The sequence below is a fragment of the Alligator sinensis genome, unplaced genomic scaffold, assembly GCF_000455745.1.
Source record: "Alligator sinensis unplaced genomic scaffold, ASM45574v1 scaffold120_1, whole genome shotgun sequence".
In the NCBI taxonomy this organism is placed as follows: domain Eukaryota; kingdom Metazoa; phylum Chordata; order Crocodylia; family Alligatoridae; genus Alligator; species Alligator sinensis.
In genome coordinates, this window is record NW_005842752.1 from 178,055 (window position 1) to 193,231 (window position 15,177).

Genomic DNA, 15,177 nt, shown 5'->3' on the forward strand with positions numbered 1-15,177 from the left:
TCTTTCTTAAGTCCTCTGATACCTTTGAATCAAAAGAACTATTTGAGCACACCATGTTATCAGCAAAAGATAAGTCTTGTAGGTGACACAATGCATACAACCCACATCATTGGAGTTGTCAGAGGTCTCTGAATAGTAAAACTGTTAAAGAGTATTCAGTTATTTTGTAAGGAAACAAAAATAAAAATGAACCAGTCGTCCTTATCAAATATTAGGTTTTTTGGGAATGTTCAACAAAAATTGAAAATGAACAAGGCACAATATTGGAGAATCTGTCAGGTATTATTGGTATTCTTTATTCTAGCTTAGGAACAGCTGTTCCAAGCCACATGTTTTTGTTCTCTCATTAGATGGACAAAGCTTCATAAAAAGCTAGATTCAATAACCTGGCCATAAGATACCTCATCTCAGTGGTCTCTGAAACTTCATGGATTTGTTAATATCGGCAAGTTGATGTCCTTTTGGTATTCAAGTTAATGATAGGCACAGGAGTTTTTTAGAACCCTTTCTAGGAGATCAGGAAACTCTGCCACACCTTGCTCTGGCAGTAGTCCTAGGAGAAGACCTTGTCATACAAGATGACAACCTACAGTTTTGGAGAAGAATTCCCTACCTGGGTATAGAAGCAACTCAGGAAAATACTACCAGCTGAGAGATAATTACATACAGCTGAAACTACTGATAATTACATACAGCTGAAAGGCGTATGGTGCATTTCTCTCAGAGGACAAGCAAGCAAAGAAGTTGCATGACCACAAGTCAGGAGAAGGAGATTTGGAAAGAAAGTTACAAGAGACTTGCTCTCCTGGTTTTGTACGTTACTGGATTTGGGGTTTGGGTGCGTGTGCAAGGGGTCTTTTTTAATTATTAGTTTACTGCTTGTAAAACAGTGTGGCATGAATGCAGCCACAAGCTTCTGCCAAACAAAGGTCAGTTTGGTTTAAATAAGATCCCTTTCTATAAAAGTCTGACCCAGAGAAAGCGATCTGCATAAATTTTCACTCTTGGAATTTGCCCTGGCTCTGCTACAGACCGTCTCTAATGAATCAAGTTTGTTTAGTCACTGCTGATGCATAGCCAGTAGAGGGCACACAAGACATTTTGAGATTAGTAAATTAAACTCTGGTTTTAATTGCATAAATTTCTTAGCACAGTTATATTCCGTTACAGCCTGCCATGAGTTTCCTGTTGGCCTTAAACAAACCATCCAAATAGGACCCCATTCAGAAAAGTGCTTAAACATGCTGAAGTGTCCTTCTTGTACATGGATACGTCCATGAATCACAGTCCAAGAACTTTGCTGAAACAGCCTCAACTCTGAATAATGCAGTTTACTGAATAATGCTGGGTTCCCTGCCACTACATCCAGTTGTAGGAATAGGGATTAAAAAGCACTTAACCCGAAATTATACACTATCACAATAACAAGGCACAAAAAAGTACATTAAAACAGAACTCTGGTCATTGTTCTGAATTTTTCCACTTCTATATATTTCAAATAAATCCTTAAACCCTGTGATTACATTAAAAACCAAATCATCCCAGAAATGAGCAAGAGGAATATGCCCGTTTCACAAAGTCATTTTATCATAATACAGCTTGCTTACACTGTACATTCTCTGGAGCAGGGATGTTTTTATGTGTGTGTATAGGGCCATATGTACAAAGAGAAGGACGCCATTGTGCTGGCCACTGTATAAACCTTCACACCCTGGTCCAAAGACTTGATAATCTAAGTGGCCCCCTTTTCTACATGGGACCAATATTGCAACTACAATACTACAATACAAATATTGTTGTTTTTATTAATCCTAAGAATTCATTTCTTTCCAATGGAAAAAAAAAAAGGTTAAATTTGGCAGAAATGTAAAGCTTCTCTTTCTTCTTTTGAAAGATGCTCCAGGAATCAGGGATTTAGATACCAGTTTGCTGTGCTTTTGTACCATAAGCAGACGGCTTCAAATGCCATTCACATGTAACAAACAGAATCCACTTCACATCCATTAAAGAAATAAAAAGATCAGTAGCTGGGTTAACGCTTAACAGCTTTAAAGCCTCTAACCCAACACCTACATTTACAGAACCATCAAAACATATGGGCCATGATGTGAACATATATCTGACTGTTCCTAATGATTAATTTTCATAATAAAGACAAGTGAAGCCTAAAAGGGATTATTCCCTTAAACCCCTGAGCAAAAATGATTCCAAACTGCTGAAACAGTCGCAGGTAATTACTGGCTAATCTAGCCCAGGTGATGGTGATAAGACTCTGAGATTTCTTGCACAACACCATCCCAGATACATCAGAAGGTAGGCCCTTTAGAAAATATTAAAGCAGAACATGATTTCAGTGACCTCTGACCTACATGACTCCAGTAACTCCAACGTCCTTTCAAAGGCCCACTGCCATGCTTTGCTTACCAAACAACAAAATTGTGTGTGGGCACTTGTGGGAGAGATGAGCTGCTCCTGCTAGTCACTAGTGACCAGTAAAGAGCAATACAATCCTTCAAACACATCACTGTTTATTGAAGGTATGTTCTGCCTCCCATGAGAAACCAGCTCAAATAACATGGAAAAAAAATCCTGTTTATCTTAATCTACGCTTGTTGATAGATATTAGACCTGCATCTAATGCTTCAGCTAGAATAGCACCTAGGAGATGAACAGTAAGAGTTTAGTCTCTCAAGGTTCAATAGCAAATTGCCTTTGTGCTACTGCTGTTGCTAGATTTAAACTGCAGGTAAACACTGATACTTTTAACTTGCTTTTATTTTACAGATATTTACAAATAAGAAAAGTTGTTTAATGTTCTTCCCTCCTGCATAATCATTTTACCATGTTGTTTTTATTATGAGTAGACTGCATCTAAATCAACCCCAAGTTTCAGGTTCAATTTTAGGAAAAAAATACGTCTTGCCCGAATATAAGTCAAACTACAGGTAAAGACTTTGAACTGTTATTGCCCTTAGACAATATCATAGGACAATCAAATAAACAAAAGAAGAATCCAAAAGGTTACATGAAGTAAAAATGCTAATACAAAAAGTGCAGTGGTAAAAAATTCTGCCTAGGTATTTTTTAATTAACGTACTAAAATATGGCAAGTCCAAATAGGCGGGGGGTGGCACGCAGGAAGAGAGAGAGTCTCAAGTCTCCTTACTCAGCGTTTGGCAACTCTGAACATTGATAAATCTCACAAAAAGCCCCCCAAAATGTTGGTGGCTTCAACCCCACTTTTCAACAGTCTGATTTACAAACACACACATTAAAAATGAAAGTTCAATTACACAGCTTATTTTCATACAATTGCTCAAGTTAATATCCCATTAGATGTATAAAAATAACTTGGGTGTCCAAAGTCCATTGTGGGGAGCACACAATAGATCTCCAAAGAGACAAACCTGGGTGTACCACTGTGATAACTGCAAACCTTCTACTGCCCAAGTGACATTCACTGGATCTTCTCGGTAGAGGATAAAATAAATTATTTTTTTCCAACTAACACTTCGTTTTCATGTTTACACTTATCTTGGCCAGACAGTATCTACTTGCAACTATAACACTAAGTAATACAAAATAAAGTAGTTGTGTTAGACTTTAAGCCTTCTTTATAGGCTATAACTACAATTACTTTAAATACAACAGTCACCATAAGGTAGAGAAAAACATCCAGGGAAAAATAAGTATAAAGAATTATATTCAAAATAAAAGATTGGGAAGAACAAGAAAATAAAGTATTAAAACTCAAAGGTAAGTCCAGACAGGAACACCCAGCTACATGATATAAGTGAAAACTCTGCCTGAATCTAGTAACAACCTGGTATCTAGTGAATCCTTGTGTTGTGAACAGGGAATACTGAATAACTGTGAAAGTGATGTGGTAGCTGTGTTGGTCTGGGAAGTATACAGGATGCAAGGATTTTTCTGGGTGGTATCTTTTATTGGACCAACTGCAGGGTTGGGACAGACTTAGACAGGCTTTTGAATGCAAAGAATTCTAGACCTGAAGAAGAACCTTAAAAACACTGCCTAAATCTCTCCCAACCACACAGATAGTCCAATAAAAGATATCACTGATTAAAATCCTTGACAAAGTTTCAAAACTGCTACTTGATTACAAGTCTCCCCAATTTTCATTCAGAAATATGCTCCCCAGTCACCCACCTACTGCCATTTGATAGCTTCAGCAATGAAACTTGTAGCTTTTCTCTTTTCTTTTTTTTTTAAACTTACAATGAACATTTTAACTAAATGCTCAACCCTGCAATCCAGTCATGAGTTGAGCTGGGGAATTTACTTCAGTTTCAAGCAAAGTGACCTGTCCGTACTGCTCATTAAACCTTTCTTGCCAAGTACTCTTAACAAACAATCAATCCTAAATCCATGCAGACATTACATTTATACCAGGAGAAGCACCATTTTCCTGACAAAAATAAGTGCTCAAGCGTTCACTAAATTTCCCCCAGGAGAAAAATGCCCCTTTTGGGAGAAGGTATCCAGGTTGTAGCCGTATTGGTCTAGAGGCAAAAAGGAATCAAGACTCATGCTAGAGGTGATATCTTGTATTGGTGTAATAAAGACATCACCTCTACCATGAGTCCCGATTGTTTCTGGGGGGAGATTTTCCAGGTTTTGAGAGTTTCTCACAGAAGAGTGAATGCTTGTATGCTTCTCTCCCGGTCTGGTCCAGGAGGGGACCAGGGCAGCAACAGCTGCTCCCTGACTTTTCCCCAAGCCAGGGACTGCCAGGTTGGGACAGGGTTGGGCGGGAAGCAGAGCAGCACTCACAGTTTCTCCTTCTTCCCCAAGTTGGCCAGTCCCTCAGGAATCGCAAAGCCCCAGGGACTGGGAATTGGGCTCTGGGAGGCTATCCTCCCCAGCTGAACAGCAGAGGCAGGGATTGCAAAGCCTGGGGATTCCCGCCCCAGTTCATGGCCCTGCAGACTTTAAATGCTTTAAATGCTGCGTGTACATGGAACACATGTACATGTCAACTTCAGGCCTATTATTCTATCAGTAAGAATTTTGATCCTGGGGCTTAGTGTAATGAGCAGCCTGATTAGGTCACTTTGCTCAGAATGGGAGCCAACTCAGAGCATCTGACAAAGGTAGCTGACACCTATGAAAGTTTCTGCCTCTTTGAATGAGTTAGTCTCTAACGTGCCACCCTGCCCTGCTATCTGACAGACTTCACACAAATATGGCTAAATAACCTCCACTCTGTAGCAACAGAATGAGAAAAAATGCAAAAAGGAAAAAAATTACTCTCACCTTTAAACTGAGTCTACACAAACAATTATATACTAAATAATTGTATAGTTATTTCATGGTGTAACTAAACAGCAGAATTAAAATTATTTAGGAGACTTTACTGTACGTTTATATCTTAAATATGTTTGGTTTTCTTTCAACTTTGCCCTTTACTCTGAATTGCCTGGATTTGTAGAGCTTACCTATGAAAATAATTACAAAATCCTTATAATGTTTTTAACCTGAAATAAACTGCAGGCCAACATGCATTGTAATAAAACTGATTTATTTCCAAATAAAACTTATTAGAAAGGAGCGTGGGTTGAATCACTCTATAACAGGGCAGCTCAAGCTCCAGTCCATAGGTCAAATGAGACCCACAGAGCCATCACATCTGGCCTGCAGGGCTCCTCACAGGTCCAGAAATTTGGCAATAGGGGAGCAGTGGCCATTGATATGGACACCCTCCCCTTTACCAAATACCCAAACCCCATTCCCTGTATGGCTGGTTGGAACCAAGCTATGCCCCCTTAACCCACAGGGCCAGGCCAGGCACCCCTGCTTCTGGATCAGGGCCAGACCATGCCTCTTTTCCCTCCCATTAGGGCTGTGCCACAACCCCTTTCCCCGTCAGGCTGGGTTGGGACCTAGCTATGACCTTTTCTCCTGTTGGAGCCACAGCAGCAGCTGCCTACCCCAGACCATACACAAACCCAAAATGAGGTTTCCTTCCCACCCCCTCCCTCATCCCCAATGTTGAAAGGGGGGAAAAACCTTGTCTTGGATCTGGGTAATCATCATACTCTGTACAACACTTAACAGAGGCATAATTAGCAATTTTTGCACCTTAGGCAGAGATTCTGGAGAGTGGGGGGAAGCTCTCTGGGGCCACCATTTTGGCATTCCCTCTAAATCAATATTCAATTTTTATTTTTAAAGCAACCTGAGGAAAAAAAAAAATCAGAAACTCCATCATGTGGCATTATACTGAAATGCTCATGGCTCATCACTAGTGTTGGGACCTCTGGGTTCACTGCGCAGATCTCTGCCACTTGTGCTAACAAAGCAACCAGAAGCCGTAATGGGCTGTCAGCTTTCATGTGGCCAGCCACTAAAGGGAGCTGAACTACCCACTTTACCCATAGATTTCAGACACCAAAAAAGACAGTTGAGAATAGAGAACCCTGGATTTATTTCCTAGTTCTGGAGGATAGTTTCGATCAAAACTGATCTGCCCCAAGCCCCCCCACCCCCACCTTTCCCTCCAGCTTGACCTCTGCTACCCCACCTACCTGTCTCTTTTACGTGTCAACTCCTTATTGAAATCCCAGACTCCTTAGCCAATCTCCAGATGAGCCCTCCTAAGTGATAATCACTCCCCCACCCTCCCCCAGGCTCTTCAGCCATGGTTTCAAGTAAGTCTTCCTGCCCTAATTCTACTCTTCCCTGCCACCTCCCCACCATTTGTCATTCTCCCACCCCCAAAAGGTTCCCATATCCCAAATCTTCCCTGGACTCTGTCTCCACTTCATCTGGTGCCTGCCAGTCATTCCTCCTTCCTAACTCCCTACTATCCTGCACAGACTCCATGACAGTCTTATCTCTCCATTTCCACTTCCACCCATGCATCCTCAGTTCCACAGCTCTCTATTTCACTCAGGCTACTTTCTATTTCCTCTTTGATGTCTGGGCTCAGAAAGGGCACTGGCAACCTCAAGGGAGGTTGGTTCCCTGGTCTCAGTTCCTGTACCCAATGCCACAGCAGCCTCTACTTACTGAGAGAAACAGCAGCAAATAAGGCCTTTGGTCAGCCCTAACACAAGGCTGGGGCATGCACAATGCATACAAATTTGCCAACTCTGCACATGCATTTGATCAAATTTCACAGGCAAAAGAAAATACAGATACCTGACACCCAGGCAAGCCCCCAGCCAAATCTCAAGTTCCTGTTCTAAACCACAAAGGAGCTAGGTTCCTAAACAAAACAGCTGTAAGAATATTTTCAAAACATATTTTTCTTGAAAAATCACTCTCAGAAAAAGCTAAAACTGTTTCCACCAAAAACTTAAATCTTGCCCTGAAGCAGACAATCAGCATGGAAAAATTCAGCCCTGCTGGATGAAGTTTGACAAAGTTATAAGGGTCTTGTAAATAAAAGCATCAAACAATTTTATCTCCAGGTGGTGCTACCCATTCCATCTATAAAAAGAACTTCTAACTGCTATTTGTATAAAGGAGGATGGCTACTCTTAATATAAAGGAAAAGGGAACCACACAATAAAACACAGATTTCATAGAAATTAGGGCTGGAAGGGACCTCGGAAGATCGAGTCCAGCCCATCGAAGTCAGCAGGGGTCATAGGATCCCAGCAAGATAAACATCCAAATGTCTCTTGAAGGTGTTCAAAGTAGGTGCTTGAACCACCTCCAGCAGCAGTCTATTCCAAAACTTGGGGGCTCAGACAGTAAAGAAGTTCTTCCTTATGTCCAATGTGAAACGGTCCTGGAGGAGTTTGTGACCGTTCAATCTTGTCATCTCTTGGGGTGCTCTGGTGAACAGACATTCCCTCAAATCCTGGTGAGCACCCCTGATAAACTTATAGGTGGCCATCAGACCACCCCTGAGCCTGCGCTTTTCCAGGCTGAAGAGTCCCATAGCTCTCAGCCTTTCATCATAAGGTCTGTTTTCCTGACCTCTGATCATATGCATGGCTCTCCTGTGGACTCTCTCAAGCTTCTCCACATCCTTTTTAAATTGTGGAGCCCAAAACTGGATGCAGTACTCCAGCTGCGGCCTCACCAAGGCCAAGTACAATGGAAGAATGAGATTTGCTTGAGAAGCATCTATGGATGCAAGCCAGTGTTTTGCTCGCTTTACCAGCTGCAGCATCACATTGAAGGCTCATGTCCATCTTGTGGCCAATCATGACGCCCAAGTCCCTTTCGTCCATAGTGCTAGCCAGTGTAGCACTGCCGAGCCTATAAGCATGCTGTGCTGAGCCTATAAACATGAGAGCTCTTGTATCTAAGTAGGGTGACCATATGTCTCAGTTTGACTGGAACAGTCCCAGATTTTGAAGGCTGGTCCCAGCCAGCTGGTGAAAATTAAAATGAGTGCCCCAGGCATAGGCATGAAGGTGGAGCAGTATGACCTGTGAAATAGGAAGCTTTAGCAGATCGCAATATTGCCATAGATAGATTAGGCTTGATTAGTGGAATGAACATTAATACTAATTGTTACTTAAACAGGTGACTGTTAACACTTAAGAAGTAAAGAACAACGGGGTCATTAACTGGCCTTTGACTCCCTGGATGGGGGAGTAAGGGGGGCCTTGGGCGGAGTTACAGATTTCATATTGTGCTATATAGTCACCCTACATCTAAACCTTTATTTTGCTGTTGTACAAACAAAAGAATAGCTGGCACTGTCCTGACAGCAGTCTTAAAATAAAGATAACTGGACATTTTATTGTTATTCCTACAGGGATTATTCTAGGAGTGGAAAAAGATTCCGATTTTCTATATAAGGCACCTCTATACTCATCTATGCTACTCTGTCCATCTCACACATGCCAGGATAAGCCTATATAATGTTGACGTTCTCATTTACAACCTGGGAACTGAGATGCACATAATAAACCTCAGCAGTAACAAACAGGTCACATTAACTTTTCTTTTTTTATTAACTGTGCAACAGAGACTATCATTTGCACTAGATTTTATAAATGCTCATGCTGGCATAAAAATGGGAAAGGCACATTCATTTCCCCATATCCTGTCTTAACTACTTATTTGTTTTAATGGCCTCTGCAGTTTTTATATCAAGCATAATACCATAATTCTAAATTCCCTGAAAGATTTTAACAAGCTCTTTTTTCTGTAATGATTAATTGGATATCATTTTGTTTCTTTCCCAAAACCACACAAATTTACATGTTACAGCTCCAGTTTAGCAAAGTTCACTGCACAAGATCAGCCACATCAGCATAATATTCCAGGAAGTTGGAAACAATTAAGAGATATGCTGTGTTGTTATTACTCTGACGAGGAGGTGGAGATTGCTCCCTATGCTAGAATCCCATAATTGTTGTTCAGACAGACACACCACAATTCTAGAGCACTGTAGCCTGATTAACACAACCACTGGGTGAGTGGAGGAGGGCAAAGGGGGAATGTCAGCTTCAATTTACTCCAGTGATCTTCTGAGGGAGCTTTTCAGCAAAGAGAGCATTTTATTAGATGTATTTACACATTCTATTCACGTTAATTGTCCCTCACAGCAACTTTAGTTAATTATGGTACATTAAAAACATTACATAGCTTGTAGCTAGTATTTTCTAATTAAAATAAGCAAATGTGACTCAGAGAGGAAAGCAGTACATTATTTCTGAAAAGGGAAGAAAAGCCAAGAACACTTACCTCATGAATGAGAGCTATTAACATTTGCTGGAAATTGCGCCCCCTACTGACCAAAAATCGATTAATTGGTTTGCCATCTTTGCCCATATGGACTGGAAGATCATAACATAACAACATGCCAGCTTAAAAAGAGAAAAAAAAGTAAGTGCATCAATAGAAAATACTGCTGAATACAGCAAAAATGTGAGGTACACAGTGCAATAAAATGCTTAAGAAAATGCCTCTAAAGCCAATTAAAAATCTAACAGATATAAAAGCTTGTCTACAAAGAGTGACACTGAGAAGTGGGACAGGGGCTCTGAAATCACTTCATGATTCAAAGCTCCCAGACTACTGGTATTAAGAGCCTTATGAAGATAACGAGCTTACGGTTTTTGAAAGAAGCAGAGAAAATAGTGAAGGGAGCATTAGAGGTAACAGTACATGACTGTTGCTTAAACTGATCCTTTTCTAAAATTCAAAAAAAGTTTCTTCTGGGCAATAGTTAAGCATATTGCTTAACTCTAACATACCCATGTGCTTAAGTGCTACCATGAAACGGGTTAGACTTAGGTATGTGTCTAAGAACTTTCCTGAATCACAGACATTAACAGATTTTAAACATTTAGTGTACAGCACCCAGACTTTTTGAAACATTAATCAAGGAAGTGACTTACCCATTAACAATGAAAGCTCACCTGCCAGGCCAGGCTTCAGACCTGGTTGCTTGTTCCTCTCATACATTTTCAACAAGAAGTTTGGAACTCCTGCTACAGTCTTCCCTTGATCTGAGTGTGTGGCCCCTCTTCTCAGTGCAGAATGATAAACACCACGGGGCATGTTGGCCATTTCTTGTTTCACAAGTGATGCTGCAAACTCTTCAAATGCTGGAGGAAGTAGGGGGAAAGACAAAGGTCAGTGGCTGAAAAGAAAGACAGACCAAAAAAAAATTCCAACAAACCCAAAACCACAGCTGTGCTTCAGGGCAGTTATGCTTTCCAGCAAGTACATATTCAGATGAAAGCTCCAAGGTCAGGGATTTAGAACTCCTGAAGTCTTCCTGACTCCATGTTCACCTCCACTCAAACTTCAGCTCAGGAAGCTCTGAATAAGTGATGTCAGATGCTCAGACTCAAAAGAAAAATAGCCTGAACTGTTCTCCAAGCTGTCGATCAATGTACTCTTTGTTTGATTGTTATGCCATTGATGTTTGCTCAAAGTGAAAAAAGGGACAATCAGAAATTAAATTTACATTAACCAATGAATAAAAAGTTTCTCTCAAATGATATTTTTCTGCAGAACTTTCCAGCATTAGAAAAATACAAAGCCAGTACTCTAATTTCTGTGAACACAGTTCTGGTACTGTTTATAAAGCTGTATGCTTTCAAGCCAAGTCTTTTATATTCTAGCCAAGTTCAACATTATAAAGAATTAATGTAAAGTTATTGCTTGGCTGTGAAATAAGCTTAAGTAGCCTTTATTGTTGGAGCTGGGGGAGGGGACGGGCCTGGGGTGGAAGTGTGTGCGCACACAAATATGCATGTGCAGTGTTACTGCATCCCAACATGAAGCAAACTTCATACAAGCACCTGACAACACTGATAGATTTAAGAGTCTGTTTTCATTTTATAACCATGTTTTAAAGGGATTTATAACAACTGTTTTACATTAGGCTTGAAACTTTGGCATGCAAGTTTCCAAACCAGATGCAATGCTGTTTTGCCTAGGAATCAGAGCCCATCTAAGATGAAAGAGCACTCAATCTTGATTACAAGACCCTTGCTATACTTGCTACTTTAGTAGCATATTTGCTACTTTAACATCTCAGTACTTGCTGTTGGGGTTTAAATCAGGTTTTATAGCCTAATCATTACTGTAATGCCTACTTGTGTACTTCCTCACATTTTAAGTTTGCTTATTAATTATAATTAAAAGAGAGATTTTGAAGATACTATGATTCTGCTACTTCTAGTCATAATGGTAAACAAATCTAACCTACAGATATAGATAAGGCATAAATCACACTGGAAATCAAGCTAACTTCATGAAAGAAGATCTGGTTCTGAAAAAAATTATAATACATCATAAAGTTTTAGACCAGTAAGGAAACAAAAAATCCCAGAGGCAACCACTGTTGACATTTACCATGAATCAAAATATTGGCGTGCACACAGTATGCCACAATAAAACAAAGGATTTAACTGTTGTCCTTTAGAACTGTTATATAGGAAGAACCTTTAATAAAAATAAGATAGTATGTTACCAGCTTATGTACAGTGCCCAACAAATGCCAATCCAGAGACAAATGGATTTATTGAAACCCCTGATGCTTATGTGTGCAGACAATTATTATCCCTTCATTCCCCTTCCTGGCTCTGTTCCTTTGAACCACTGAACAAATAATATGCTCTTTCAAAGGGCCCAGACAAGGGAAGATTTCTCAGTTCCAGTTTCCCATGGTCCATACAATAAGAGTAAATGGGAACTACAGTCAGCTTGTCTCGCAGAAAGTCTTTGCTTTGTTTTGGTTCATATTTAACTTTCATTTTTAATTTCATTTTTGATTCTTAGCTATGTAGCTGAGTTGGCCCTTGCAAGCTGGTTTGAGAGTCAAGACCATTTTCTCCTGAAAGGCAAGGAAAGACAAACCCTCACTCAAAAGTAATTCCTATATAGAAGCTATTCTGATAGGTGCTTTAGATTTTATATCTTGTTACCATAGCAATAAGAGCTTCTCTCTTCAGAAAATAATATACAGAGCAGCGGTTCTCAACCTTTTTAGACATGAGGCACCCTGGATAGACTTTAGGCACCCCTCAGAAAATGCCAGCTCTTAGTTTTCACTCATTTTTTTTTCACTAGAAAAATAGAACATTTTTTCTGTTGCAAAGAACTCAGAAAAACCATAACTATGGATTTCTATTTGAAAATTCTAGATTTATCCTGTAAATCGTGGGCACATCTACACAAGACGTTTACCACAGAGCTGACTAATTAGTACCACAGCAAAACATCACCATCTAGATGCCCGAACCTATTAGGTTGCAGTAGATTAATAAATGCCACTGCAAGGTAGTACGTCTAAACACAAGTAGTACCCTGTGGTGGCATTGCTTTAGTTGTCTGAGTACATATGTAGATGGTAATGAGGCTGGCTGGGGCATGAGGTTGCTTCAGTGCAGAGGCTGCCTGAGAGCTAGCCTGTCACTGAAGCACCCTGATGCCCCAGCACGCAGGCCCCATGATGAAGCACTTCCATGACTCAGCCAGTGCCCGCCCTTCCCCAGCATATAGAGACTGGTCAGAGCAGCCCTGGGCTTGCAGAAAACCTGAGGGGGTCAGCTTGCCACCCCAGGGCTGCTCCGACCGGGCTCCATGTGCAGCAGGGGGGGCTGGTTCTGGCACAAGGGTACAGCCCCACCTGCTGAAGCACCCTTGTGCCTCAGCCAGCCTGCTCCCTGCACAAATAAACTCTCAGGCTAGGGATAGACATTCAAAAAGCCTGAGCCTGAATTGATTCAATCTTTGCAGGTTAGTCTAACCTGGCTAGGCTAAATCACTTTGTAACTGCACAGATATCCCCTCTGAACTGAAAAAATGCCAGCACATGCCTCCAGTGGCTCAGGCTAGAAACTGAGGGTGCAAGAAACTGGGGGTGCTAGAGCAGCCCTCCCTTCCCTTCCACAGCGCAGAGCTGAGGGGGGCATGGCAGGCCCTGGCAGGACACTGTGATTAGGGAGGGCTCCCCTCCCTTGATAACAGAGCATTTATCATCTCTGTTATCAGCATTTAGCACCCTATCAGAAAACAAAGCCTCACACATTAGTTCAAGCTCTTCCTAAACAGCTTTTTCCAAAGGAAGGAATGCAGGGACAACCATGTGAGCTGCTCATTAGCTCCAAAAAGCCCTAAGCAGACACTGTCCTATTTGCCTTACACAGCATTAGCTAGCATACCACATTCTGACTATGGTTCGCGCTGTGGGAGAGAGGAGGAAGGGATCTCTGCTTAAACAGTGAGGGGTGAGGGGTGGCAAGGGGGGCATGGGGAAGCTAGTAGACCTTGCTGTGCTTGCAAGTCTCTGCCGGAGCTCCAGCCAGGGAGCACAGGGAGGAGGCCAGCCCTGCTGTGGAGCAGAGAGCCCCACCCAGCCCAGACAGCATGCTGGAATGCTTGGGGAATCAGATTTAAATTAAACCAGCAAAGGGTCTAGACAGATACTGCATAAACCAGTTTGAGCCAAATCAGTTAAGTCTGATACTACATTCAACCAGGTTTATCTCAAACTGGTTTCAGCCATTTTCAAACTGGTTTACGTGCACTGAACGTCTGTTCTGTTACAGGTTTAAACCAGTTTCCGATCACTTAAACTGGTTGGTGTGTAACATCTGTCCCTAGCCTAACACAATATGCTCCAGAGTTTTTTTGCTCCCAGGTGTATGTTCAAACGGTGCATCCAGAAGCAAAAAACTCCAGAGCAAAAAGCTCCCGATTTTATTCAAACTATTTATTTTATTCATAATTGCATGTGTAGACGTGCCCATGTTTGCATACCTAGGGCCCCTCTACACAATACAGATATTATGCAATTAACTGGTTAATTGCGCAATTACCAACTACATGTGCAAAGGAGCCATCACACAATAAAAAGCTACAACCAGCTATAAAGTTAGACTTCAAAACTGTGTACTAACTTTAGCTGGTTGCTAGTGAGCTTTCATTTGCAGATATAGCAGGGCCTCCCCTGCAGCTAGTGGCCCCATTGGATGCCATGATCCCCAAGGCTCAGACATGCATGAAACTCCTGGCTCACTCTCTGTACAAGCAGCCAGGCTGAGAGTCCTGCAACTGATGCATCACCATCACCATGAGGCACAACCAGGACTGGGAGCCTCGTCAGTTATGGAGACTCTCAGTCCCGGCTGCACCTGGCCCCCACAGCTGTGAACCCCCTCAGCAAAGTGGGCTCTCAGCTATGGGGGCTCACTTTTTGCCAACGCATAGATTCATAGATGTTAGGGTCAGAAGGGACCTCAATACATCATCGAGTCCGACCCCCTGCATAGGCAGGGAAGAGTGCTGGGTCTAGATGACCCCAGCTAGATGCATATCCAACCTCCTCTTGAAGACCCCCAGGGTAGGGGAGAGCACCACCTCCCTTGGGAGCCCGTTCCAGACCTTGGCCAATCTAACTGTGAAGAAGTTCTTCCTAATGTCCAGTCTAAATCTGCTCTCTGCTAGCTTGTGGCCATTATTTCTTGTAAATGCAGGTGGAACCTACTATTTGTCTCCCCCTGTACCAGCAATAAGGTATAATTGGATCTAATGTACGATCCCATAATTGTGCCTATTGTCATGCACATGTGGCATAGGAGGAGGCGCAATTGTGTGGATCATGCATGAAATCTAATTGTGTCTTTACCTGCATGTGTAGAGGGAGCCTAACAGTGCCATGGCCCCCTGGTTAAAAATCAATGATATGGAAGCTAGGATAATCCTAAAAACTGTTTTTTGGGGGGGGCC

General features: G+C 41.7%; 1 protein-coding gene across 5 annotated transcripts in view; it reads right to left on the reverse strand.

Moving 5' to 3' along the window:
* FOCAD (focadhesin) overlaps positions 1–15,177 on the reverse strand; it is a 293,131-nt gene that overhangs the window by 63,928 nt on the left and 214,026 nt on the right. For all 5 annotated transcript variants that reach the window (XM_025216584.1, XM_006034585.3, XM_025216583.1 and 2 more), the window contains 2 exons: positions 10,353–10,541; positions 9,676–9,797 (listed from right to left, as the gene is read on the reverse strand). In XM_025216584.1, coding sequence (XP_025072369.1) covers positions 9,676–9,797; positions 10,353–10,541 — 311 coding nt within the window. The remainder of the gene's footprint in view (positions 1–9,675; positions 9,798–10,352; positions 10,542–15,177) is intronic.